At 56.8% G+C, this 24,482-nt stretch overlaps 1 protein-coding gene across 1 annotated transcript; it reads right to left on the reverse strand.

Moving 5' to 3' along the window:
- Positions 1-1,404: 1,404 nt before the first annotated feature.
- On the reverse strand, positions 1,405-23,602 carry GPA33 (glycoprotein A33). The gene is made up of 7 exons (XM_066261046.1): positions 23,319-23,602; positions 13,108-13,262; positions 11,997-12,213; positions 8,542-8,694; positions 3,108-3,227; positions 2,349-2,472; positions 1,405-1,883 (listed from the first exon to the last, which is right to left on the reverse strand). The coding sequence occupies exons 1-7, from the start codon at positions 23,359-23,361 to the stop codon at positions 1,769-1,771; spliced, it is 927 nt and encodes a 308-aa protein (XP_066117143.1). The 5' UTR covers positions 23,362-23,602; the 3' UTR covers positions 1,405-1,768.
- Positions 23,603-24,482: the final 880 nt, after the last annotated feature.

Below are 24,482 nucleotides of genomic sequence, written 5' to 3' on the forward strand. Positions count from 1 at the left end.
GGGCGGATCCTGGTCGGGCGCATGCGGGAGTCTGTCTGTCTCTCCCCGTTTCTAGCTTCAGAAAAAAAAAAAAAAGGGGAAGAAGAATCTCTTCGGACAGGTTTATTATTACAGCATTCTGAACAAAGCGAAGAATTTAACAGATATATAAAGATACACATTTTTTAAGATAACGAAGGGACAGCCGGTTTTTTTAAATTGCTTTTCTGATTACCTAGCAAAGGCAACGTTTAATAGTAAACAGCATTTGGGGGAGACTGGCCACAGGCCCCAAGGCCTAACCAGCCATGACACTGCCTGGACTCTTACTGGGGAAGAAACAGCTGACAAACTGGGACCAGGCTATGGAAGGGGCAGCACGGTCCCCAATCAGCTAAGCAAGAGGCGACAGCTGCTGGGCAGGGCGGGGCACGGCCGGGCAGGGCCGGGGTCAGGGATTGGGAAGCCGGACGGGCTTGTCAGTCACTCTGGCCACGAGAGGAAGCATCACGTGTGAGAATCAGGGCTGCTCTGCGCACTCAATCAAATCAGCTCACCTCAAGTCACCAAACGAGCAGATGGGCTTGAGCTTGGGTGGGGGTCACCTTTGTGTCCATAGTCATGTCAGGGAGACCAGAGAGGGGAAGGCCCAACCTCTCAAAGCAGGGAGGAGGCCCAGGCCCAAGTTTTTTTTTTTTGTTTTTTTTTTCTGAAGCTGGAAACAGGGAGAGACAGTCTGACAGACTCCGGCATGCGCCCGACCGGGATCCACCCGGCACGCCCACCAGGGGGCGATGCTCTGCCCATCCTGGGCGTCACCATGTTGCGACCAGAGTCACTCTAGCGCCTGAGGCAGAGGCCACAGAGCCATCCCCAGCGCCCGGGCCATTTTTGCTCCAATGGAGCCTTGGCTGCGGGAGGGGAAGAGAGAGACAGAGAGGAAAGCGCGGCAGAGGGGTGGAGAAGCAAATGGGCGCTTCTCCTGTGTGCCCTGGCCGGGAATCGAACCCGGGTCCTCTGCACGCTAGGCCGACGCTCTACCGCTGAGCCAACCGGCCAGGGCCTAGGCCCAAGCTTTAATAACTGTGCTCCATGGTCGCTGATCCAGGTGGGACAGAGAGATGAGACTGTTCCCGTGTATGGGACATTGGGACAGAGGGGTAGCGTTTACCTGGGTCTGAGATGGGCCTAGCGACAGCTGGGATGTTGACAGGCAGCGACGGAGCTGCGTGGGTGGCCGGGCGGGTGGGTGGGAGGGGGCGGGGCTGGGGACGGCCCTCTCCACAGTGTCTGGAGGACAAGGACGCACAGGGACTCTGTGGGTGATGAGGTTGGAGAGGGAGGGGCTCCTGGTCAGGTCAGGCCAGGAGGGCCCTGGAGCACGGATGTTGCACTGATGTTGGATAAATAACAGGGAGGCCTTCGTGAGCTCAACTGCTCTTTCGTTCATTCACCAAAAATGGAATTGTGTGCAAACCCTCCCCCAGGTGCTGCCTGGGAGCTGGGCACGCCCTGAGCGGTGTCCTGAGGCTCTGAGCAGGAGCTCCCGCTGGCTCCAGGGAAGGTGGCCGCTGTGGCCTGGTCCCTGAGTCCCCAGGACCCACAGGCAGGGGTCCCTTGGCAGGTGAGATCCACTCTGCCAAGCTAAGCCACAGCCTCCACCCCTGACGGAGGGAGGAAGCACCATGAGTGCTGGGAGAAGGGTCAGGAAAATGGGCTGGAGCAGAGAGGGCAGTGGGGAGGCTGGGAAGAAAGCTCTGCCCCTGCCCCTTCCTGCAGCAGGCCCTGGTCACCCTCGGCCTGCGTAGTCAGGGGACTGGCGCCCGTTGCTCCCCTGGTCTCCAGGCCTGGAGTCGTCCCCCTCGTCCTGCTCCCGGGAGGCTCCAAGGTAGATGGACCGATTCCTGCAGCAATGAGAACAGAGGGGGCGGCTGACCCCAGGGAGCTGGGCTGCTCTGGGCCCTCCTTGTTACTGTCCCTCCCCATCAGGCCAGCTGCAAAGAAACCCTGGGCCGAAGGGCGGGGCTCGGAGGACAGGAAGGTGGCCCCATTTGTTCTGCCTGTGAACTGAGTGTGGTACGGGAACAGGCTGGACCCACCAGACGAGGGACCTGCCCTGCCAGTGGCAGAGGCTCCAGCTCCGCCTCGGCCCTGGCAGCACGGGAAGCCCTGCCTGGAGCCTCCACCCCCTCCCCCCGCCTCCCGCCACCCGGGCCGCGGGTCGAGTCTGGGACGGCAGCACCACTTCAGGATGTGCTGATACAATGACAGCTGTCCCCGACGGTGTGCACGCGGTAGAAGCTGTGAGAAACTAGGACGCATCTTCCCAGTCTGCCCAGACCCGCGCCGCCAGGCCGCCCCGCACTCACGGCCTGGACTCCCTGTCCTTGTCTTTCTCGCGGCAGCAGCAGCAATAGGCCAGGACGCCAACGAGGATAAGGGCAGCCAGCACGCCGCCCGCGATGCCCGCGTACAGGGCCACGTTCATGGAGGCTGCGGGGGACAGAGCAGCTGCACCTCCGGACCCCGATGGGCTCGCCCCCAGGCCCCAGGGCTGAGCATGCAGGGAGGGCAGCCCCACAGCAGCCAGGGCCCCAGGCGGTCCCTCCCAGCTTCTGGGCACCCCAGTCCTCCTGTGAGCCCAGGGAGCCGGCCCCGGAGCACCCCGTGAGAAGTGTGGCCTTTGGGGAATGTGACCAGCCAGGCCTGGGAATGCTCTTCAGCCCGGAGACGCAGACCAGGGCGGAGGGCCCATGGCTCCGTGTTCCTCTGCCCCCCGGGATCCCCGGGCTCCCCGGGCTCCGGAAGAGTCCTCAGCTCTTGGCCAGGCAGGTCCCACTCCAGTTTATCGGCAAGCTGGTGAATGCCGCCCCACAGGATGGGGTCCAGATGGTGGCAGCTGTCTCTGGGTGCCTCCCCTACCCCCCGACTGAGGGATCCGTGGAAGCCACAGCCCTCGGTGCCGCTTCTGAAGAACCAGGGAACCTGGACAGGCCTCCGGGCCAGGGGAGCAGGCACAGGAGCACCTGGCCAGCGGGGGGCCCTAAGGAGGCTGCTCACTCCTCCCCACCTCCCTCCCTCCCTTCCTCCCTCCCTCTGTCCCTCCGTCCACCTTCAGCTGTTCTTACGGGGTCTGACGGTCACCGTGATGTTGCAGGACTCCGTCCCCACCTCGTTGCTGGACGTGCAGATGTAGTAACCCGACGTGTCTGCGGAGATGTTCTTCAGAGACAAGGTCTGTCCCATGCCTGGGAAGGAGGAGTGGTGGGGGTCAGGAGAGGAGCTCCACCACGGAGTGGAAGCAGCGGGGACCTTGGGGGGTCCTGGGCAGCCCTGGGTGGCCCTCGCCTGCATCTGGAGAAGACCCCCCACCTCCAGGCTGCGGGACAGGGAACCGGGCAGGGTACGTCATTCTGAGGGGCTCACAGTGCAGCCAGGCCCCCCGAGTTTGAAGCCTGGGTCTGCTACTTATTCATTGTGTGACTTTGGGCAAGTTACTGAGCTTCACTGACCTCAGCCTCTTTATTTGTGAATGGGAATGAGGACAGAGCTGCCTCACAGGACACTCGGGAGTGTTGGTGAGGCGCGGGTCACTGTAGGCACCGCCAAGCACATGGCTCAGAGATGTGACGTTCGGCACAGAGCACAGGAAATGGAGGTGTCTCTATAACCCCTTTCTGATCTTCAGAAACCGAACCCTTAGCTGTGGCTCATGTGGAGCGAGGCTTTAGAAACCAAGAACTCTGGTCTCTGGGTGTTTCTGCCATGAGTAGAGTGTGTGTGTGTGTGTGTGTGTGTGTGTGTGTGAGAGAGAGAGAGAGAGAGAGAGTGTGTGTGTGTGTGTGTATCTGTGTGGTGGAAGCGGGTACACAGCTGTCTGTATAGACGCTTTATCATCCATCACACTATATGAGCAATGTAACTTGTATCCAAACCTACGTACCTGGCGTGGGTGTGGTGACCCCTGACCCTGCATCCTCAGGGCAACCAACCTCCCTGCGAATCTACAACCCTGTGAAGATTCACAGCGTCCGCTTGGAAGGGAGAGCGTGGTGCTTAGACATACCTATCTGTTCTGTGCTCAAAGATGCTTTGCTGCAACTGCAATTCTGAGAGAAGGGTTGAAAGACCCCCGTCCTCGTATCTGAGTCAGGAAAAACCTCGTGTGGTCCCTGCTGCCACCAGGTGGCTGTACTGCATCCGGGGGAGACAGTCTCCACTGCAAACAGGATGTGGCCGCATCCCGGATGGACACTTGGAGGCAGCCTGTCCTCCTCAGTGACAAGCCCAGGCTTCTCTACGTGGTCACGGGGCCACGGGTCTGGCCCAGCCATCACTCCAGGTGTCCCTCCTGCCACTTCCCTGGCACCCCGCCCCCACCCCCAAATGGCCCGACCTCTGCTCTTGCAAAATTGTATTCCCCTGTCAGGACGAGTTCCTCCGTGCACTTCCTAAGTGTGAGGTCCCTGGGTCCTCCAACAATCTGGTCTGGCAGGTGGAGCACACGTTCCCACCTTTGGCGTCACAGAGGTAACCGACTGTCTTGCCCAAGCCGGAAAGATTCAATGAGGCGTTCGCCCAAAAAAAAAAAAAAAATCCCGTTTTGAGTCTAGAACCTTTTGGAGCAGCTGACAGCCTCCACTGAAGAAATTAGAAAGCCAATGGATGCGCATTAAAAGAATTTCTACACAGCATAAGAAAAGGTTGTTTCAATTCAGGCTGACCCAGAACACACGTGCTGACCACGGCTCTCAGCGAGATGGGGAGGTCCCCTGTCCACAAGGGAAGACGAACAGGACACAGCGGTGGTGACAGGGTGACTAGACCTCCACACAAAGTGCTGAGTTTATAGTAAGGGGACATAATCTCATCCGCAGGGCCAGGGAAAGAACGGAGGATCAACTCATCCATGCTCTCACGGGCTAGAAATCACAGCCGGAGGGTGGGGATATTTTCTCCCACTCTTTCCATGTGTCCTTTCTCCGGACTCTTCCTCAGAAAGCCCAGGACCGTATAGTCTGGGGGCTCATTCTCCGTAATGTCCCAGGGTTCCACACCTCGGTGTGGTTTTCTGGACTGTGATATTATTACAGCATACTGGAAAAAAAATTAAAAGAGCCTATGGCTGGAATGGGCTTAGAAATCAGAGTTAAGGGTAAAATAAGTTTTGTTTTGGTTTTTTTAAACGACAGAATGCTCAGAGCATCTAATATGCTAATGAGCACTGGGTGGTTACAATAATGGTCTCATTTTCTATACTAATGGGATTTAAATTTAAAAAAATGAAAGAAGCATCTTGAAGGAACACACTTTGGGAAATGCTCTCTGACGATGGGAATGCTTTGGGGTGAACAGCTCATATCAGATGCCCACCATTTTAGAAGGCGAGACACCATCTCTCCTCAGGTGTGCAGAGCAGGTGATGCGGGTGAAGGCGTGGTTAGGGCTGGGGGACAGAGGTCTTCCTACCTCCAGAGTCAGTACTGTCCTTCCCCGCTTCCTCAAAACAGTGGGCACTGGAAGCTATGCTGGGACCAACAGGTGCATACCTGGGGCCCAAGACCTGCTTTGATTCTGAGTTGGGGCTGCCAAACCCCTTTTTCTTGGAAAGGACCTAATAGTTCTAAAATAAGGCTAAACCAGATGTTTCTGCCCGGGTGGCGACACCTTGTGGTCAAAGCGGGAAACACACAAGACCGCGGCCTCCTGCCTCCCATCTCTGCTCCAGCTGGGGAAGACTTCCTTGATCTCCCTCCCCCGCCCCCACCACTGATGTCAGGTGACAGGACTTAACTTTCCTGTCCCCAACCCCATGGTTGTCAACGAGCTCAGGCTGCTACCTCTGGTCGTCAAGGTCCTTCCTGGCTGCTGGGAGCAGGGCCCATGCCCGCGCTTCGGAACCTCCTCCCTAATGTGCTCCAGCCCCCCGGAATTACCCTTCCTTCCCTCCTTGATACCCACACTCCTACTCTTTTTATGCACAAAGCTCTGCTTTATGGGGATGTTCAGAGACGTCATACACAGGGCCTCTTCTTAGCCTTTCTGCAGCCATCGGGGAAGGCGGCATAATGATCTTCCCAGTTTTTTGGGTTTTTTTCAGAAGAAGATACTAAGGGTCCTAGAGGCTGTAACTAAGAGCTGTTGAAGAGGTCAGGACGCGGATCACTGTGTGCTGATCCCGGAGTGTCTCTTCCCCTCAGTCAGAGGAAGTCATCTCTAACGCGGGACTTCTGTCTCCCGCTGCAGGAGGGCAGAGTGACCCTCTGCAGCCGTCTATGTGGACTGACATGCTTTAAAAGTCAGAAGTGGGTTTGACCCTGGCCGGTTGGCTCAGTGGTAGAGCATCAGCCTGGCGTATGGAAGTCCTGGGTTTGATTTCTGGTCAGGGCACACAGGAGAAGCACCCATCTGCTTCTCCACCCCTCCCCTCTCACTTCTCTCTCTCTCTCTCTCTCTCTCTCTCTTTCTCTTCTCCCCTCCTGCAGCCATGGCTCAACTGGAGCGAGTTGGACCCAGGTGCTGAGCATGGCTCCATGGCCTTCATCTCAGGCACTAAAAAATGGCTCTGGTTGCAATGGAGCAATGCCCCACATGGCAGAGCATTGCCCCCTAGTAGGCTCTCCCCAAATAGGTAAGTGACTTAGCTGTAACCTTTTTCCCTGTCCTCAGATTTCTCCCCTTTTGGATTACCAGGGGGAAAAAAACAAGGTTTTGGCTTCAAACAACCAGAAGAGTCTTCCTGTAGGAGGCGGAACTATGACTGGGTACCTGCTCGGGGTGCCCCAGCAGGAGCCAGTGGCCTCCAGGCCCAGGCCGGTCTTTCCACCCAAGGCACAGGCCCCTGTCTCTCAGTGTAGCTCTGTGCCAACCCTGTCCCTATCTTTCCACCAGCACATGCTCCCTACTTTTCAGCCGCTCCCAGCACCCCCGATGCCCATGCTGTCCCCACACCTGGCCTGCCTGCTCCTCCTTGAGGACCCAGCTCACAAAACAGTGCTGATGGAGCGCTGTCTGCCGGGCAGCGGACCCAGTGCTCCCCATGAGCTTTTACATCATCTCTACAACGACCCCGTGAAGTGACTACCAGTCATGCCCGTGTGTTATGGAGAAACTACAGCACAGAGAGGCTGAGTAACTTGCCAAGGTCACACAGCAAACAAGTGGCTGAGCCAGGATGCAAGACGGAGAATCCATCTTGGGTCCCCTGGGCATCGTCTGGGTTACTGTGCTGCCGAGTGTAACACTACTGCTATATTGGACCCCCTGCACGCACGGTGCTGCTGGGAAGGGAGACCAAGCAGTGTCCACAGCAAACAGTGGGGACCAGCGCTGGAGTCACTGGGACTGCCAGGCAGTGTGAGCAGAGATTGCAGACACGCCTGGTGCGGATCTGCCAAGCCAGAAACATGGAGTCCATGTCGGAAGATTGCTGAAGTCCGCATGACACCTGCTATCTTACGTAAGACCGAGTGTGTTCCAGCAATTCTATTTTTTTTTTTTTTTTTAATTTTAAGACGTTCTTGTTCTGCCCCTACACGAGTCAAGAGTGGAGTGACAAATTCATCCTGGTTTGACAGAAGTTCTCGTCGGCATTCGTCTGGCTGGGGTCTCCCGGGCCTGACTTGGCTCTTCCTGGCCTTCCCATCCCAACATCTCAGTGCCCAGGTCTCGCCCATGGCTGCATTTTCCCTCCTGCTTCTCCCCGGACCCTGACCTGGAGCCGCCCGCCGCTGGATCCCACGGCGCCTCCCTGGCCCTGTCTTCCCAGTCCCGGGGCGGGCCATGGCGGGCCGTGGCAGGCAGTGGCAGGCCATGGCGGGCATGAAGGCCCAGGCTCCAGCAGGGCGTTCCCACACCAGCGAGCTCCATGTGAGGACAGGAGGATATTTATATAGTTTTTGTTTTCTTTTGTTTTCAGTTTGTTTCCTGATGCCAAGGTCCAATACCAAGCTGCCCAGGACAAAACCGGTCTCCTGGCAACTGTAAATGAACCTCTTCCCTATCCTGAGTCCCTGAGAACATGGGACCCTCCCTGCAGCCCTGGTCGGGGGTGGGGGGTGGCCTTAAAAAGGGGGTGTGCTTGGGGACGTGGGGTCAGGGTGGTCTGAGATGGACCGGCCTGGAGAGGGGATGGGAACAGGAAACCGCCACCCTTGAACGGGGCCATAGTGTTGGACGGGGGGCCTCAAATGGATACTTGACATAACGCCTTAAATGGATACTTTCGGACATAACCGTTATGGAAGCCACAGTTCCAGCCGGGGTTCTCCTACAGAGTAGCTATTGATTATGTGCTTCATCCAGAGATCCAAGTTCTGGGGCAGAAGGAAACCCAGCAAACATTCCATGGGCTTCCACTAAGTGCTTCCTGTGAAATCAGTGCTCACAGCAGCATACGAGTTGGGGAGGCCTTGTTACGGGAAAGAGGTGTTCAGAGAGAGGACCCAGGGCATGGCTGTGCCAGCCACCGGGGTGGGGGGGACAGCCCCTGAGGGTCCTGGCTGGCTAGCTCCAGGCTCTCCCCTGGGGGCCTGCCACTCTGCTGCCCGTTGGCGTGGTTACCTGGGGGGTCCGCCCGCGGCTGGTTCAGGAGGTTGAAGCTCTTCCAACTGTACTGAGGTTCTGGGGAGCCCTCCTTGGACCGGCAGCTCAGCTGAATGTCGTTGCCAATCACGGTCTCTCCCTTGATGCCGCAGTCTGGCTTGGAGGGTGGCACTGTGGGGGGGAGGGGCCGAAACGAAGGTGTGAGTGTGTGTGGGGAGGACTTGGGGACAGCCACCTCCCGCCGCAGACACACATGCCTTGTCTGTTCGCAGGCTGGTGAGACCTGACACTCTAAGGAAGGTCAGTCCCCCGAACCTCCCTCACACCTGTCCCTGTCCCAGAGGCAGTACGGACAGCAGGATGTGTCCTGGTGGCTAGTTTTGAACCGTCACCCTTATAAAGATGGGGAGACGGAGGCCCAGAGAGGGGCCTAGCGAGGGTCCCACAGCACTGGGGCTGGGACTGGGGTCTCCCCACAGTGACAGGCACCCCCTCCAGTGACTCGGCCGTGCCTTTTTAGGCCAATCTTAGCCTCTCTGTGCTCCCACCTGTCATAAGAGGGGATGACAGACGTTGTTGGTAAAGGGCCACATGACAGTCTCTGTCATTGTTTCATTTTAAATGACCCTTTAGAAACATAGAGACTGTTCTTAGATCGTAGACAGGCTGCGGGCTGGGCCTGGCTGCCGTTTGCCGACCCCTGGGGTAAATGGAAGCCTCTCTCTCCAAAGCCCTAAACCTCACCGTCTCCAGAGTGTTCGCTTTGGGTTACATGTTGCCCTCATTGCGTGCTTTCTGATAGAGTGGAATTGTTCTGAGTGGCTGGGGGGTAGGAGGGGTGTGTGCTGGGTGGGGAATGAGGACTGAAGGCTGGGAGGGGACAGAGGGACAGAGATCAGGACAGGAAATCCACAGAAAGGAGGGTACAAAAACCAATAGGCCCACACACAGCTCACACCTGACATGGTCTCCCAGAATGCCTGCCTGCCTCCAGCGGGGGCCTTGCACTCGGCACTGTTCACACCACCATGTAGTGTGGCTCATTCTACAAACCTGATCAGGACCCTGATCAGGTTGGCTCAGTGGTAGAGCTTTGGCCCAGCTTATGGAAGTCCCGGGTTTGAGTTCTGGCCAGGGCACACAGGAGAAGCACCCATCTGCTTCTCCATCCCTCCCCTTCCCCTTTTTCTCTATCTCTCTCTTCCCCTCCCACAGTCAAGGCTCCATTGGGGCAAAGTTGGCCCGGGCGCTGAGGATGGCTCCATGGCCTCTGCCTCAGGCATTAGAATGGCTCCAGTTGCAATGGAGCAATGGCCCAAATGGGCAGAGCATCACCCCTTGGTGGGCATGCCGGGAGGATCCCGGTTGAGCATGTGGAAGTCTGTCTCTCTACCTTGCCCTCACCCCCCACCCCGCTTCTCATTTCAGAAAAATACAAAACAGACAAACAAACAAAATATACCACACCTGATCGAGCACCTACTGTACGCATGAGACTGCTGAGGACGGGAGGTGACACAGTGAGTCCCTGTGCTCAAGGAGGTCCACTAAGTAGACAGTGACCAGGCAGGGGGCAAAGCTCTGGGACATGGACTCAGCCACAGGAAGGGCTGTGATGGGAAGGGATGAGGGAAGGAGGCCCAGGTGAAGGTGGTGGCCCTGCAGGCAGAGGGGCTCTGAAGGAGCCTGGAGTTCACCTGAGCCTTTGGGTGGAGTCCTTGGGGGCAGAGAGGCTGCTCAGGGGAGAGGGCTGTCCTGGAACCCGTGGATGGCAGGCAGACAGGCCGGTCCCCTCGGCTTCTCGGCATGCCCCAGTGGACAGTGGCCCGTTCTACAACTGGGACCGCACAGGTGCGGGGCCAGTGAGCAGGCAGAGTGAGCTCTCTCTAGTCCCTGCCAACCCCCACCCTGCCCCCCAAAGTTCTAGGGGAAGCTGTTCAGGATGCACCTCTCCCCTCTAGCCCGGCAGCCCTTATATTCTCTGTGGGGACCCCTGGAGATCTTGCATCCCAGTTGGCTGGTCCTCCCTCCTAGACAGGCAGTGGGTGCTACTACCAGAATCTCGGGTAGAGTGATCCCCAGGGAAGCAGGGGACGCCACGGGCTCCAGGCCTCTGCAGAGCCTGCTACTCCCGCTGCGGACACCAGAGGGCGCCAGAGGCCGGGAGGTCCCAGGGCCAGGTGGCCTCCTGCGGTGATCCGGGACTGCGTGTCCCGCCTGTGTTCGGAGGTCCCCCAGCCCAAGTGGGCATCCCTGCATAATGAAAGCCCTTCTGCCTAAAATGAGGCCCTGCAAGAGAGCCATTTGGAAAGAAAACTTTATTTTTTAAAAGAGAATTTGCTTGGATTTCTTAATATACAGTATAAAGTAATCTCTCTCGCTCTTTCTTTAAAGCAAAACATGGGTTTCCCCGAGTTTCATAACCTCAGATTCAATGTGTCCCCCTAGTCCTTCAAATTAACTAAAATGTAGCAGCTTTGGTTGTAGGGGGTGGGGAGATAGCCACACTAAGGGAGGGTCTGCTGCCTTCCCCAACCAGCTTGTTGCCAGAGGACAGCGATTGTTTCCTGGGTGCAGGAAGGAAACAGAATTAGGCAGAGGAAGGCCAGGAGTGCCTGGTCAAGGCACATGTGAGAAGCAATGACTATGAGTTGATGCTTCCAGCTTCTCCCTCCTCTTTCTCTCTCTACCCCTCCCCAAATCAATAAATTAAAAAATCTAAATAAAGAAAAGAAAAAGGATGCATAGTTTGGGGGGAAGGAGTGGCTCCCGGGCAGGATGGAGGTCGTGGCTTAGACTGGTCACAGAGCAGGTGTTCCCCAAAGTTCCCGGAACTTTGACTTTGAGTCAGTGGGGGGCCCCCTTTCTCTGGGCCTTATCTACAGAATGATGATACCAATATAGGTGATCATTCAGATTTTTTCAGGAAAGAAGTTATTTGTATGGAAAAAGAACAGGAACTTGGGATGTATTTCAAAAAGGCGGCAGAACCTCCCGGACAGTGGGTTGTTGGGGTCGCAGGGTGGGAGACAGTGAGGGGCTTCTACCGGTGAGCGGAGCGTGTGACAGGGAAGGACACACGGCCGGCAGCCTCAGAGTGAGGCACAGTGGGCATCTTGACAGTGGGACCCAGGGTTTCTCTTTTCTTCTCATCAGTAAGTTTGGTGTGAGAAAGAGGAGAGGAATCCAGGGAGGGCACTGGACAGAGCGTGGACCGGGTCTCCCAGGCTGACACTCAGGGGCTGCTCCTAATGGGGCTTCTCCTCTGCGCTGGGGGCTGCCGCTGTTCCCAAAGGGCTCAGAACACCCTTCAGTTCCAAGGGGAGAGGCAGCGCCCCCACCCGGAGACCGGCAGGCAATGCAGGAATTCCAGCTCCGGGTCAGGCGTCCCTGCCTCTGACCCCAGGGCACTTGTCCTCCGTGCACGCCCACCCTGCCCCACCGGCTTCCTGGAAGGAGATGGGGACACTCACCGAGGACCAGGAGGCGGACGCGTGCCTTGGAAGTGCCATCCAGGTCCTCCAGCAGCGAGACCGAGCACTCGTACGTGCCGTTGTCGTCCATGGTCAGCTGGCTGATGGTGATGGAGGCGTCTGACTGCTTGGCGTTGCCGGACAGGTTGACACGGTTCTCAAAGAGGTCACCGTAGATGTAGTGTTGGGTTGAAAATGTCCAGATGACCACCTTTTCCTGGGAGGGGGGAGAAATGCCAATGGGTCTTCACCCTAAGGCCCTGGCATGGCTCTTCCTCCAGTCGGTGCTGGTGACCCTCAGCCACCACACCCACCCCAGAAGCGTGGACGCCAAACCCGGGGAACAAAGATCTGATACGTAGTACCACCTCATCACATCTACATATGTTTAGTGACAATATCAAAAGACGGACAGGTCAGCAGGACAGCAAGAGCCTGGGCAGACAAACAGGGTTTCTTCAAATTCCAACGTGGTCACCTTGTGACCTCTGGCATCTTTCGCTTGTCCCATTCCAGCCCCCTGTCTGTTCTCAGTCGGTCGGTCAGCCAGTATTTATTGAGCACCTATGACGTGCCAGGCATGGTGCTAGGCAACCACTGGGGCTTCCGTGGGGAGCCCCGTTATATACTGTGTGTGTGTATGTGTGTGTGTGTGTGTGTGTGTGTGTGTGTGTGACAGAGACAGACAGAGAGAGGGACAGATAGGGACAGACAGGAAGGGAGAGAGATGAGAAACATCAATTCTTTGTTGCGGCTCCTTAGTTGTTCATTGATTGCTTTTTCATATGTGCCTTGATGGGGGGGGGCTACAGCAAACCGAGTGACCCCTTGCTCAAGCCAGTGACCTTGGGCTCAAGCTGGTGAGCTTTACTCAAACCAGCGACCTTGGGCTCAAGCTGGCGACCTCGGGGTCTTGAACCTGGGTCTTCCGTATCCCAATCCGATGCTCTATCCACTGCGCCACTGCCTGGTCAGGCGCCACGTGATGTCCTTGATTCTTGCCTTTGGAGTTCATTATCAAACAGAACCTGGAAGTGACTGAGGTCAGTTCTGCCACCCTCTTTCTACCTGTGCCCAGGCTGGGCTGCCCCCGCTTCCTGAGGACACTCACCGTGTGACTCCGTAAAAGCTTGTCCCATTGGATGAACCCTTCTCGGGTAGAGACGGCGGTGCTGTAGGAGCAGGGCAGGGTGACACTCTTTCCGCGGGCCGCCCGAAGGAGCTCCTGCGGGGTTTCCACCAGGATGGCGCCGACTGTGGCCCAGACTGAAAAGACAGTGGGGAGTGGGAGGGAGAAGTGGGTGACGTGGGCACAGGCACTCGCTGCCCAGAGACATCAGCCCTCCTCTGACCACAGCGGATAGGCTGCATCTGCCGCCGCCTTGCACATGAGCTGCTTTCCCGCAAGGCCGGGTGAGGACCAGCCATGTGACCTCGGCCCTCCTGTCTCTCCTTGTGGCGCCACAAGTGGGTCAGCACATTGTGTGATGGCTCAAGCCTGGTTTTGAGCTCACCCTCTTGCCCCTCACCATCCTTTCCCTGTCCCTGACTCTCTTCTAACTCAGAAACGCACCTCTGATACTTTTATCCCCGTATCCGTGTGGCTCCACGTGGAACACGACTTCTCCATGGCCGTTGGAGGAAGCGGCACGGTGTGGAGTTTGAGTGAGTTGAAAGAGCTCCTTTATTTTCTAAATGCATGACCCTGAGCGGTTCCCACCTGGCCGCGGACGTGCTCGGAGCCCGAGTTCTCACTCGGAAAGTGAGCTGGTGGTGTGAAGAGTGACGTGGAAAGGGTGCTATGCTCGGGATGGTGGCTTCCCCGTAACCAGCACCCAGTGACTGCTGGTGACGCCGTGTGTACCTCTGTCCAGCTATCCTGTCTCGTGGTCAGCCTGGGAGGCACCTGCTCAGTCAGAGGTGAGTCACAAGCGATGACCTCGACCGGCACCCTGGGCCAAGTCTCAGAAAGAACTAGCGATCTCTGAGGGTTGTAACTAAAGGGCAGATTGGTCTTAAGAGATCATCACAATAGTGCACGTTAGAGTCCTCATGTGCTCACAGATCTGGGAGGGAGGAGATGGACATGGATGGAGGGGGCGAAAACCCTGGGGAAAGGTGGAGCCCTGTTTAGATGCTGCTAGTAAACCTGAGAAGGACCTTTGGAGGCGGAGCCTGTGCCCCAAGGCACCCTTGCATTTTCCAAAACCCTGGACGGAAAGTGAGCCCGGGTGTTGAAGAACTTCACTCCAGCAGCTGTTGCCAAGAGCCTTCCAACGCCAACCGGAATGCTCCCACCTGACACTGCCGACACCCTCGACACCCCTGGGTTCCAATGTTACTGGCATCGCAGGCTGGGAGCCTTCCGATGTCTGCCAGCCTCCCCGCCTCCATCCAAATAAGCCCATGTCCTCCTCCTCCTCTGTCCATTGGCTCGATGTTGAGAAGTGACCCGGTGTTCCCTTCTGTGGGATTTTTTGCATCCCTACTCCACGGTCAAGACAGGAGCCCCAGGTGGGACATGTAATCCATGGTTAGAAAACTAGGAAGTGGAGAGATTCTAGAAACCTCTAGAGCCTTCCAACGACTTCCTCTTCCCTGTCCCAGCACAGGTCTACATTGGGCATCTTTCTCGCAGTAGCCCGCCCCACCTGGCCCTCTACCCTCCAGTGGTTGCACCCTCCATCCTTCGGCCTCCCTAGAGCTGTGTCCACGCTCCCGAATACCCCGTCCGCCTCCCCACTCCCCCGTTCCTTCTCACGTCTGAGCTCCTCCCAGGCGTCCGTCCATCCGATGTGCTAATTCACCATAGGAGTTAAGATCTAAGGGTTCACTGAGGCGCTAACCTTCCTGGGGAGGTGTGGGGGGGCAGATACAAGTTGGAATAGCAGGTGCTTTTACCTGCAGGGAAGGGCTCGGAGTCTCCCCGTGCTGCAGTCACTTGCAGAGGGAGATGTTTTGAGCTCCGACATTGTCCTGGAGGGAACTGCTGAACTGTCCCAAGGACGCTGCCCTGAATGTCACCCGCTTCCCGTGAGGACCTGCCTGCCGGAACCTCTCTCCCCGTGAGGGTTTGTCACATGGCAGAGGAGGGTGGCCAGGAGCACAGATGCTGGAGCCTGACCACCCAAGCTGGCACCGTCATCTGACTTACTGGCTCTGTCACCTGGGGCAACTGAGTTCATTTCTCGGAGCTGTGGTTCCCTGCACTAGACGGCGAGGACCACGCTGTCTCACTCCAGCTTGTGGCAAGGGTCCTGTGGCTGGGCACGGCGTACGCACCCTTGTACCCGGGTCCTGTGGCTGGGCACGGCGTACGCACCCTTGTTCTCCGCACGGAAGCAGGACCCACCCCAGCCTTCCGGACGATCACGGCTCTCACGGCTCTCCCCTCACTGTGCCTTTACTGTCGTATCCCTGGGGCTCAACCAAGTGCCTCTCCCCACGGCCTCAGCTCTGACAAGCGCCCTTTGACAGCCAATGAATGAGTTACAGAGAAGCCAGGCTTAAAACCCGGGTAGGATTTACACCCGGAGAGACATTTGGTTGGAGACTGTACCCCACAGATTGCTAGAAAATGCCCCCTAAAACCAAATAAAGGAGACCCGAGGGGCCCCGGGGTGCGGGGAAGCCGCATCTGCAGAGTGACCCAGATGGAATCCAGAGAAGCCATTTAACCTCCCTAAGGGGACCGAGCCTGGAGACCCAGCCCGCAGCCTCGATGATTGCTTGTAAATAATTAAGGTTTGTTAAGGAGCTGATAAACTGTCTCTGGAGGGAAAACCGGAAAGCAATACATCCGAGGAGGATAATGAAGTGTCTGATGGACGGGCTGCCGGAGGCCCACACAGTGCATTACGGGAACCAGGGGGAGCGGCTGTAATGCTGCCACTTAGGGGAGACCCGGAAGCCCCGGGGGGAGGAGATGGATGCCGGAGGCCGAAGGGACGCCTACCCAGGGCTAGACACGTGCTCCGGTCCCTGAGGACTGGGGCACTTTGCACCTGCAGGTCCGTTTGTCCTGCCGACCCCCCACCTCCACTCCGTGCAAACAGCCTCCATAGGCTCTTTGACGAGCACTGGAGGGGAAGCAGGGTGGCGGGGTAGGGGGTCGGAAATCAATGGCTGTTTGTTGAACATTTGTTCAACATGGCTCTCAGGAATCTGCAAATCAACTGACGCCTTTTTTCCTATGGCCCTAGTTTCGTGCAAGGTACCCTGGGGGGGAAAGACTGATCACAGGCCTGTTGGTGCCTGTCTCCCCTGGGGACCCACCGGGAACATCCTAGCCCTTGCTGAGCTGGCTTCTACTTTTTTGACGTACGATGTTGCATTAGTTTAAGGTGTTCAATATAGTGACCTGACATTTGCAGACCTTATGATGAGATCACCATGTAATCTAGTGACCACCTGTCACCGTGCAAAGTTATCGTGATATTGACTATAATGCCCTCCACCTGTTTCACCCCTTCTTCCTTCTCCCAACCTGCCCCTCTGGTTACCATCAGTTTGATCTCTAATTCTGTGAGACTGTTTTTCTTTTATTTTGTTCGGGGGAGGGTTTCTTTGTGTTGTTTATTTATTTAGATTTCATATGTAAGTGAAACCGTACAGTATTTGTCTTTGTCTGATGTATATCATTTGGCATAATGACCCCGAGGTCCATCCATGTTGTCACAAAGGGTGAGATTTCATTCCCCCCTTTTTTTTTTATGGCTGAGCAGTAGTCCATTGTGTGCGCATACCACCTCTCCTTTATCCGCTCTACGATGGATGGACACGCAGGTGGCTTCCACCTCTTGGCTATTGGGAATAATGCCCAGTGACCACGGTGGGGGGGGGGCGCGTATGTCTTTTCAAATTAGTGTCTTTGTTTTCTTTGCTGGCTTTTTGGAACCCCTTCCCGCGGGGTCTGTCCCAGGCACACTTTCTCATATTGATGAGGGTGAGGATGGCGGACCTCCTCCCCTCCCTGGACGCAAGCCCCTTCCCACCGCAAGGAGCCTACACAGAGCTGGGCGCTAAGACCACCTGGCTGACTGGGTGGTTGACGGCACCATCCCTGCCCGGAAGCCGTCAGAGGTCGCTGCCAGCCAGCATTCTCCTGGCGCCGCCGAGTCACGTGGCAGACACACGTGTGAAGGAGTGATGTGTGCGAGGAGAGAGAGCAGGGGCTCTGGGGGCCCAAGGGGGTCAGGAAAAGGCTTCCTGCCTGCCGGGGTGCGCCTTGAAATAGCCCCCAAGGGATTTAGCCCTCTGGGCAGCCCATGTGCATCTGGCGAGGAAATTGGGATGCAAGTCTATCTACACAGCTGCACCCATGTCCGCCGCGCCCTCACGGAGAGCAAGCAGCTTCCAGAAGAAATCAGACCCCAAATGCAGGATGGATCCCAGTTATCTTTGGATTCCAGGATGATGGAGCCGTTGTGGGGTTTCTCCTTGGTGCATTCTTGGTTTTCAAGTGTCCTGCGGCAGGCGGGGTGGTGCTCCTGAGACTGCACGCTGCATGCTGGTGTGTGAGTCAGGCAGGTGGCACTGCAGCCGTTGTGTCAGGGAGGTGACCCCTCCCAGGGAGATGAGGCAGCTGGAGCCAGGGGGCCACCGAGAGTATTGGGGAGGTTTCTCGAGTCCCCATGGGGACAGGAGATGCAGGCTATAGGACAGGAGCTCCCAGGAAGCGTGTGAAGACAGAGGAGAAGGCGGATGGAAGAGGCCCCGGCCTGGATGGAGATGAGGGCTCAGGATCGCTGGAGAACATCCCTTGCTCGTGACAGGTGTCACCTGGTCCTGTGCGTGCGGAGGGAGATGTCGGGGAGCAGGGGGCCCTGCCGTCCACACTCTGGGCTCGCTCATCACCCAGTGAACTTTGTGACAGTCGTAAGTGGGCATGTCGTCCGGTTGCCATGTCCTGCTGGGTGTTTATGGCACCCCTGACTCACCAGGGCAGAACTCAGCAAGCAGCTCAAAGGGCACTGGGTGGCGGTGGGGGAGGGAGGCACCACAGGAAGGAGGCGGGTTCCAAGTACGAGGGTTGGTGCCCATGGGCAGGCGGCCTGGGCACAGCGCCAAGCTCTGCAGGCAGGGAGGAGACAGAACCAGAGTGCTGCCATCATTAGGGGCAACCTCACTTCACCTCCAGGGCCAGTGTCCCCTCCGCTGGCTGTCTCCACACGAAGCTGAAGGTCACACTGCCACCGAGGACAGCTTGGATGCTCCTGCTGACAAGCAGGTGATATCTGAGGGACCTGCAGGACAAGTCTCTTTCCCTGACTGCTGGTCCCATCCATGGAACCCTAGAAAGGGACTCGGATGGTTAAGGCAACGGAGGCTCGCAGAGAAGCCGGGGCAGCCTGGAGAGCCAGGGAAGCGGAGAGGCAGGAGAGGCGGCCCTAAGCACAAGCCAGCTGGCTGCCTGCTAAGGTTCAAGGGCAGGAACCCCTTCCCGACAGCCGTCCAGTGGGTGGTGGCCACTGGGCACCCGTGGTCCAGGCCCTGTGCTGGGCTTGGGGTGGATGCCAGCAGAGGTGGGCATAATCCCTGCACTCACGACGTGCGTGGGGTCCTCTGGCTGAGTACTGGTAGTCAGTACATGATCACAGATAAGTGCACATAAAACCCCATGGTAACAGGCGTTACACACTCGCTGACGGGCTAGCACAGAGACATGGGGGTGGGGAGAGGTTGTGGTGAGGAAGGGTCTCTTCAGCTGCCATTGAAGATGAGGAGAAAATGGGAGGTGAGGGGAGTGAGGGAGAGGGCAGGGGGCGCAGGAGGAGAAGGTGGGGTGCCTTCCAGAAGTCGACACAGGCCAGTGGGGATTTCAGGGTGTCTGAGCCCCCCTGTACACAACCCTGAGTCTTCCACCATGGCCCCCAATACACAAACAGGCCAAGTACAAACAGCACGCCGTTCCAGCAGGGCAGCTTCGGACAAATCCCACCACCTGCCTCTTCTTGCCCCTTGTAGATGCTCCTACACAGTGGCTCTGGAGTCACACCACGGCCGAGGTGGCCTGATGGGGGGCCCTGGCCAGCCCCCACTGCATTTTCTGCACCCTGTCCCAGCTTACAGTCCTGCACGTGCCCCATGGTGCTCTTTCGTTCTGAGCCGGATGACCAACTGCCCCAGCTCCAGCCACACGAGCGGACGGTGCCAAACTGAGCCACCAGCCACCTGCAGGGCATCAGCCCCGGTACCAGGCGACCGTTCCTGAAACCCACTTATCCTCAGGTTCTGGCATGAGACCCTGAACCCGGACTGCCCATGGGCATCGCCAGGGTAACTCGTTCAAGATCAAAGCGGTGCCCAGCATCTGCCCCTTGGGATTCTGACATGAAAGGTCTGGGCAGGCTGGACATTCCCTCCCCAGGTGATGCCGTGGGCAGCCAGGGTCACTAGCCGCAGCCCCTCGCCTCCACTGTGCCCTCTCACATGGTCCTCTCTGAGGCTGACTGCTCACAATGTCCCTCTTCTGAGGCTGTGCCAGGATGGGGCCATTTGAATCCTGGTCACATCGCTGTGGGCAGACAGGGTGTTGCTTCCCTGGGCCCCTTCACCCTCCCTGCGAGCGCTATGTTTGACTTGTGTTCTGGCTCCTCTGGGGGTTACCGTGGCCCCAGGCCCTGGGGACCCAAGTGGCTTCAGGGCTCACAGCCTCGGAGCACATGGAAGTACACTTGTGGCCTGAATCCTACCCTCAGCAGCCACATTAACTGGGAACAAGGTTCCTGTCTTTCATGATTCTCATCAGACGCGCATGTCGGAGGCTGAACCCTGGAAACCTCGGCGCCTGGGCCAGGTCCCTGCGTGGGACCAAGGCATGTGGCTCGGTGTGCCACACTCCCGAGCCTGTGGGACCAGCAGGAGCGCGGCTCTTCAGAGTGGCCAAGTGTAAGGCATTCGGGGATTACCCTGCGGCGATGGTGGCTCTCACAACGACCCCAAAGGAAGGATTCTAAAATGGCATGACCAGCCTCAAAAGGCCAGGACCCGGGAAACTCCATTCCCTTCAGAAACCCATCACGGATCAATCGATCATCCATGGGTTTTTTTTTTTTTTTTAATTCTTTTAGATGGAGAGAGAAAAAAAAAATTTTTCTTGTCAGGTGTATCTGGGAATGACAGGTTCCTTTAGTTCTCTGTGTAAAGCAATATTTTCCTAAGTTTTTCTCACTTAAGCTTCAAGGACGTTTCCTCTTGTTCTGGGGGTGGGGTGGGGTGCTTTTTTTTCTTTGGATTTTTTACTGTGTCTTTAAAGATTTGAGTGACTCGGGGCAGCACTGTTCAGAGACGCTTTTACTGGTGGGTTTCTCTTTCTGAATGTCTTTTCTGACAGCTGTGACTTTGATCACGTTGGGTCTGTCATGGAGACGGGGGGGGCCCCCAAAATTCCCCGAGTGGCAGAGCCCAGGTTGGAGAGTTCTCTCCTGCAGCTTCTGGGAGAGGTGACAACTCTGGGCTTGTCCACTGTCACTCTGACCTCTCCGGCCACCCGTCTGCCAGATCGGCGCGGTCCCCCTCCCACGAACCAGGACCAAAGTCAATTCCCTGTAACTCCTGCCTGTCTGCTCTAATAACAATGATGATGATAGTCAGGAGCGCTTCCTGAGTGCTTCTGACCTGCCAGGTAGTCTACTCAGACCTTTCCGTCTATGACCCCAGCAACCCTCCGCCAGGCCCTCTGGGAGATGCAAAGTGCCTTTCCACGCCTTAGCGATCATCCTGGCCATTTCACCGAGCAGGAGGCAGAGGTTGCGCAGGGTGAACAACCTGGCCCCACACTAGAGTCCATTAAGGAGGGGGTGGTGGTTGGGGTGCCACAGCAGGAGCGGTGGAAGTCCTGGTAGGGAGACCTATTTGTCATGGGCATTGGTTAGAATCGTCAGGCTGATGTTTAGCCATGTTTAGTGTTGTTTTCACATTCCCTAATGCACTGCCTTCTGTTTGTGTCCCCTTTGTGTTATCTTATGTGATATCTTCACCCCTGCCCCAAAGTCTAAGGGGTCTTAAGCCTATTCTCATCAGCTGGATGTTGCCCTGCCCAGAACATCAGCCAAATCTATGTTATAACTGGGCCAGTTCAGATGAGGAAACCAAAGGAAGAAGGGCTAAGGCCAGTAGGTGTCAGAAACCCAACTCATGTTCTACCTCCTCCAGGAAGCCCTCCCTGATTGTCCTGCTCTTTCCCCTGGTCTCCTTGATGAGGCAGGGTCACCTGGTTGCTTTTAGGTTTGACCTTTGAAGGCCTTCATTGCTCACTGACTTGTACATGGCCAGGGCTATTCCCCCACCCCTCCAGTGTTTTCACCCATCAAGCAACCAGAGCTGGCCACCAAGCCTGGGTCCCTCTACCTACCCCAGTGCTCCAGCCCCTTCCTCTAGGGCAGTGGTCAGCAAATTCATTAGTCAACAGAGCCAAATATCAACAGTACAACAATTGAAATTTCTTTTGAGAGCCAAATTTTTAAACTTAAACTACATGGGTAGGTACATTCCTTATTGAGGTGGCGCCTGCATGTGGTATTTTGTGGGAGAGCTGCACTCAAGGGGCCAAAGAGCCGCATGTGGCTCTCAAGCCGCAGTTTGCCGACCAGGGCTCTAGGTAAGGTATGGAGGCAAAGGTGGTGGGCACGTGGTTCTGGCTTGGAGAGCAGGGGTAGGAGGATGGGGGGGGGGAGTGGGGGCCGAAAACCTACTTCATCTGAGCATTGTTAGCCTGAGAACTGGTTCCACTGGCTGAGCTCAGCCTGCGGTCATGGTCTCATGTCCTTCTCACAGGAGGAGGCAACATGGACCCTTCTGGGCAATGCAGGATTCAAGTCACTTTCCCTTCTAAGCTGGGCCAGTGGTTTGCTTCGGGTCTGCTTCCTGAACCACAATCCTTTTTTTTTACTCATGCCTGCATGCAGCCAGGCCACGGGTGCAGGGAAGGCCCAGGGCAGGGAAGGCGGGCATCACTAGCCCAGCCAGGGGCGGATGATCACTCCCTTTCAGCACCCCCATCTAGATCCGCTGCTGAGATGGGTTCCCTCATGACTGCGGCTATTCCAGAACTCTCCCCCCCCGCTTTGGTGACCACACAAACTATGCCTTCAGTCAAGAGCTGCCTGGATGAGGGAATGGACCACCCAGGCCCTATAACCTGGTGACCAGGCCCCTGGGCCCCAGAGAGACCACCTGGCAGGCTTTTCCAGATCTACTTCCAAGCCTGGACCCAGCCCTGCCCCAGCCCCAGGCTGCCCTGCACCCAAGGGCCCCAAGGCCAGGTGTTGAGAGATGTGGGTGTGGGGGGGGGCCTGGGGGCTGGGAGAACTTTCCTTGGGCACAGGTCAGCGGGTCCCGGGGCTTGCCTGCGCAAGCTGAACGGTGGCTTTAGCTGAGGGAGCCTCCTTGTTCCCCGCCTTAAGGCTGGGGACGCCTGTGCTCCAGGTAGAACCCTGCGCCTTTGTGCTTTCTTCCCAGACCCTCGGAGCCTGCGGGAGCTTCTCGGGTTACGAGCTGGTGGGATTTCTCAGTGTTGCCCAATACACTGGATGAAATCTACTCCTAAAATTCCGAACCCCCGTCTCTCAACTTCCCTTCCCCATTCATCTTTCTGCCCAGCGTGGAACCCTCAGACCAAATGTCCCATCCTGACCCTAGAAACTTCGCGGGGCCCACACAGGCTATGTGGCCATTGAGCACTCGACTTGGATTCAGGTGTATGTTGACAACTGTCTAATTTCTATTTTGTGGGGTTCCCGTCTTCCGAGTTTTCAGTGACAGGAGTGTCAGAAGGCTGCGGAGCTTGGGCCTTTGGAAAGGGCCTGTCTAGTTGGCTTTGTTGTTGAAGGGTTGAGTCTTCTCTTGCCCTGGGAATGGTATGGGCTGAGTGGAATTGTCTTTTTGTCTCACATTCCTTATGTGCATGGTACAGATCTTGACACTCCTTAACACTGCATATTTTTCTCTGGTTTTAAGGCAAAGGTGACCATCCCAAGCAGTGAACACTTCTAATTCCATACACCCTGGGCTTTCCAGGACAAACTCTCTCAAACACTTCATCCAAACTGTCAGATCTCCTGTCTGACCCTGCATTCTGATCTGGGATCAGACCATACGGGCTTTGAGAATTTATGAATTATTCATCCCAGATATGGGCTGGGATTTTATTTACTGATAGGCGAATGGAAAACCATTCTGAGGCTGGGTTCTGGACTGGACCCCACCACCTGAACAGCAGAACACGTCATTCTGCCCAGCAGGAGCAAACCTGTGCCCCCAGGTTTAGTGGACTGCATCCCCCCCCCCCCAGGGGCCCTGGCCAAGGAGAGACCTGCTCACCTGCACAGAGCGTCCATAGGATGGGCCGCACCTTCCCCGCCATGGTCTTGCTTCCTCTGTGCCTCGAGCTCAGCTGGGAACTGGCGGCACCCAGACAGGTCTGGGCTGACTCCTCAGAGCGACTGCCGCCTCCAGGCTGGTCCAGAGGTTTCCTGTGGTTTCCTCTTCCTGCCCACCTCGCTCAACCTGGCCTGCACACCCCACCCCTCACCTGGACTGGCAGGTGAGCTTACCTACAGGACTGGACTTGTGCTCCACCTTCTCCACCAGGGGCCCCAATGGGTACCTGCCCCCCCCTCCAGGAACCAGTCTCTCTCTCTCTGCCTTCCCTCCACCTGGCAGGTGTACAAAGTCCTGGGCCTCTGGCGCAGGTGTGGGCTTCTCCTATGACGGACAGGACATTGCCGCCTCGGGATAAAAAAGGGAAATGATTTCAGAGAAAGGCCCACAGCCAGTAAAAGAAGGGTGTTACCCACAATCTAAACCACTTCAAGGCACAATATGGCCCGTTCCTCTAATTCCCTCCCAACCTACACCCCCACCCCGCAGTAGGGAGACATCACGCAAGAAGACAAGAAGTCTCCTCCCTCAGAGACTTGACCATCTATCTGGTTGAGGAGGCAGACGGTACACAAGTCACCAAAGCACTCGTCCTTAGAAAAGATCATAACCACCTGGTCTCAGTTTGCTTGCAACTGTGCCGGTTTTAAAACAGAAAGTCCCATGGCCTTGGAACCTCTCAGTCTCTAGCAAACTGGGATGGCTGGTCACCAACTTAACGAGTGAGAGGCCTGTGAGGAAGATAGCCTGGCAGGTGGTGCAGAAATGAAATGGGCAGGGGAAGGGGCTCCTCTTGAGAAGGGGTGCTCGGCACCAAGTGGGGAGGCGGCATCCTGAGTGTCTCTTGTTACAAACGGGCATCTGCGTCTCTGGGAAGTTAAAGGAGTTCTCCGAGGGGCACATGGCCGGGGGTGGTTTTCTGGTTTCTGGTCCACCGCTCCCGTGGTCCAGACATCACCCACTGTGAGTTCAGGGATGGTGACTGAGGGCATAGAGAAGACAAAGGCCCTTGTCCTCTGTCCCCTCCTTCTGAGTGGTCCCCTCCTTATCTGCTGCCTCTCTTACTGTGTTAGCGCTCTGTCTCCCCTCCACCCTCCCCTTCCC

The sequence above is a fragment of the Saccopteryx bilineata genome, chromosome 2, assembly GCF_036850765.1.
Source record: "Saccopteryx bilineata isolate mSacBil1 chromosome 2, mSacBil1_pri_phased_curated, whole genome shotgun sequence".
Lineage (NCBI taxonomy): Eukaryota > Metazoa > Chordata > Mammalia > Chiroptera > Emballonuridae > Saccopteryx > Saccopteryx bilineata.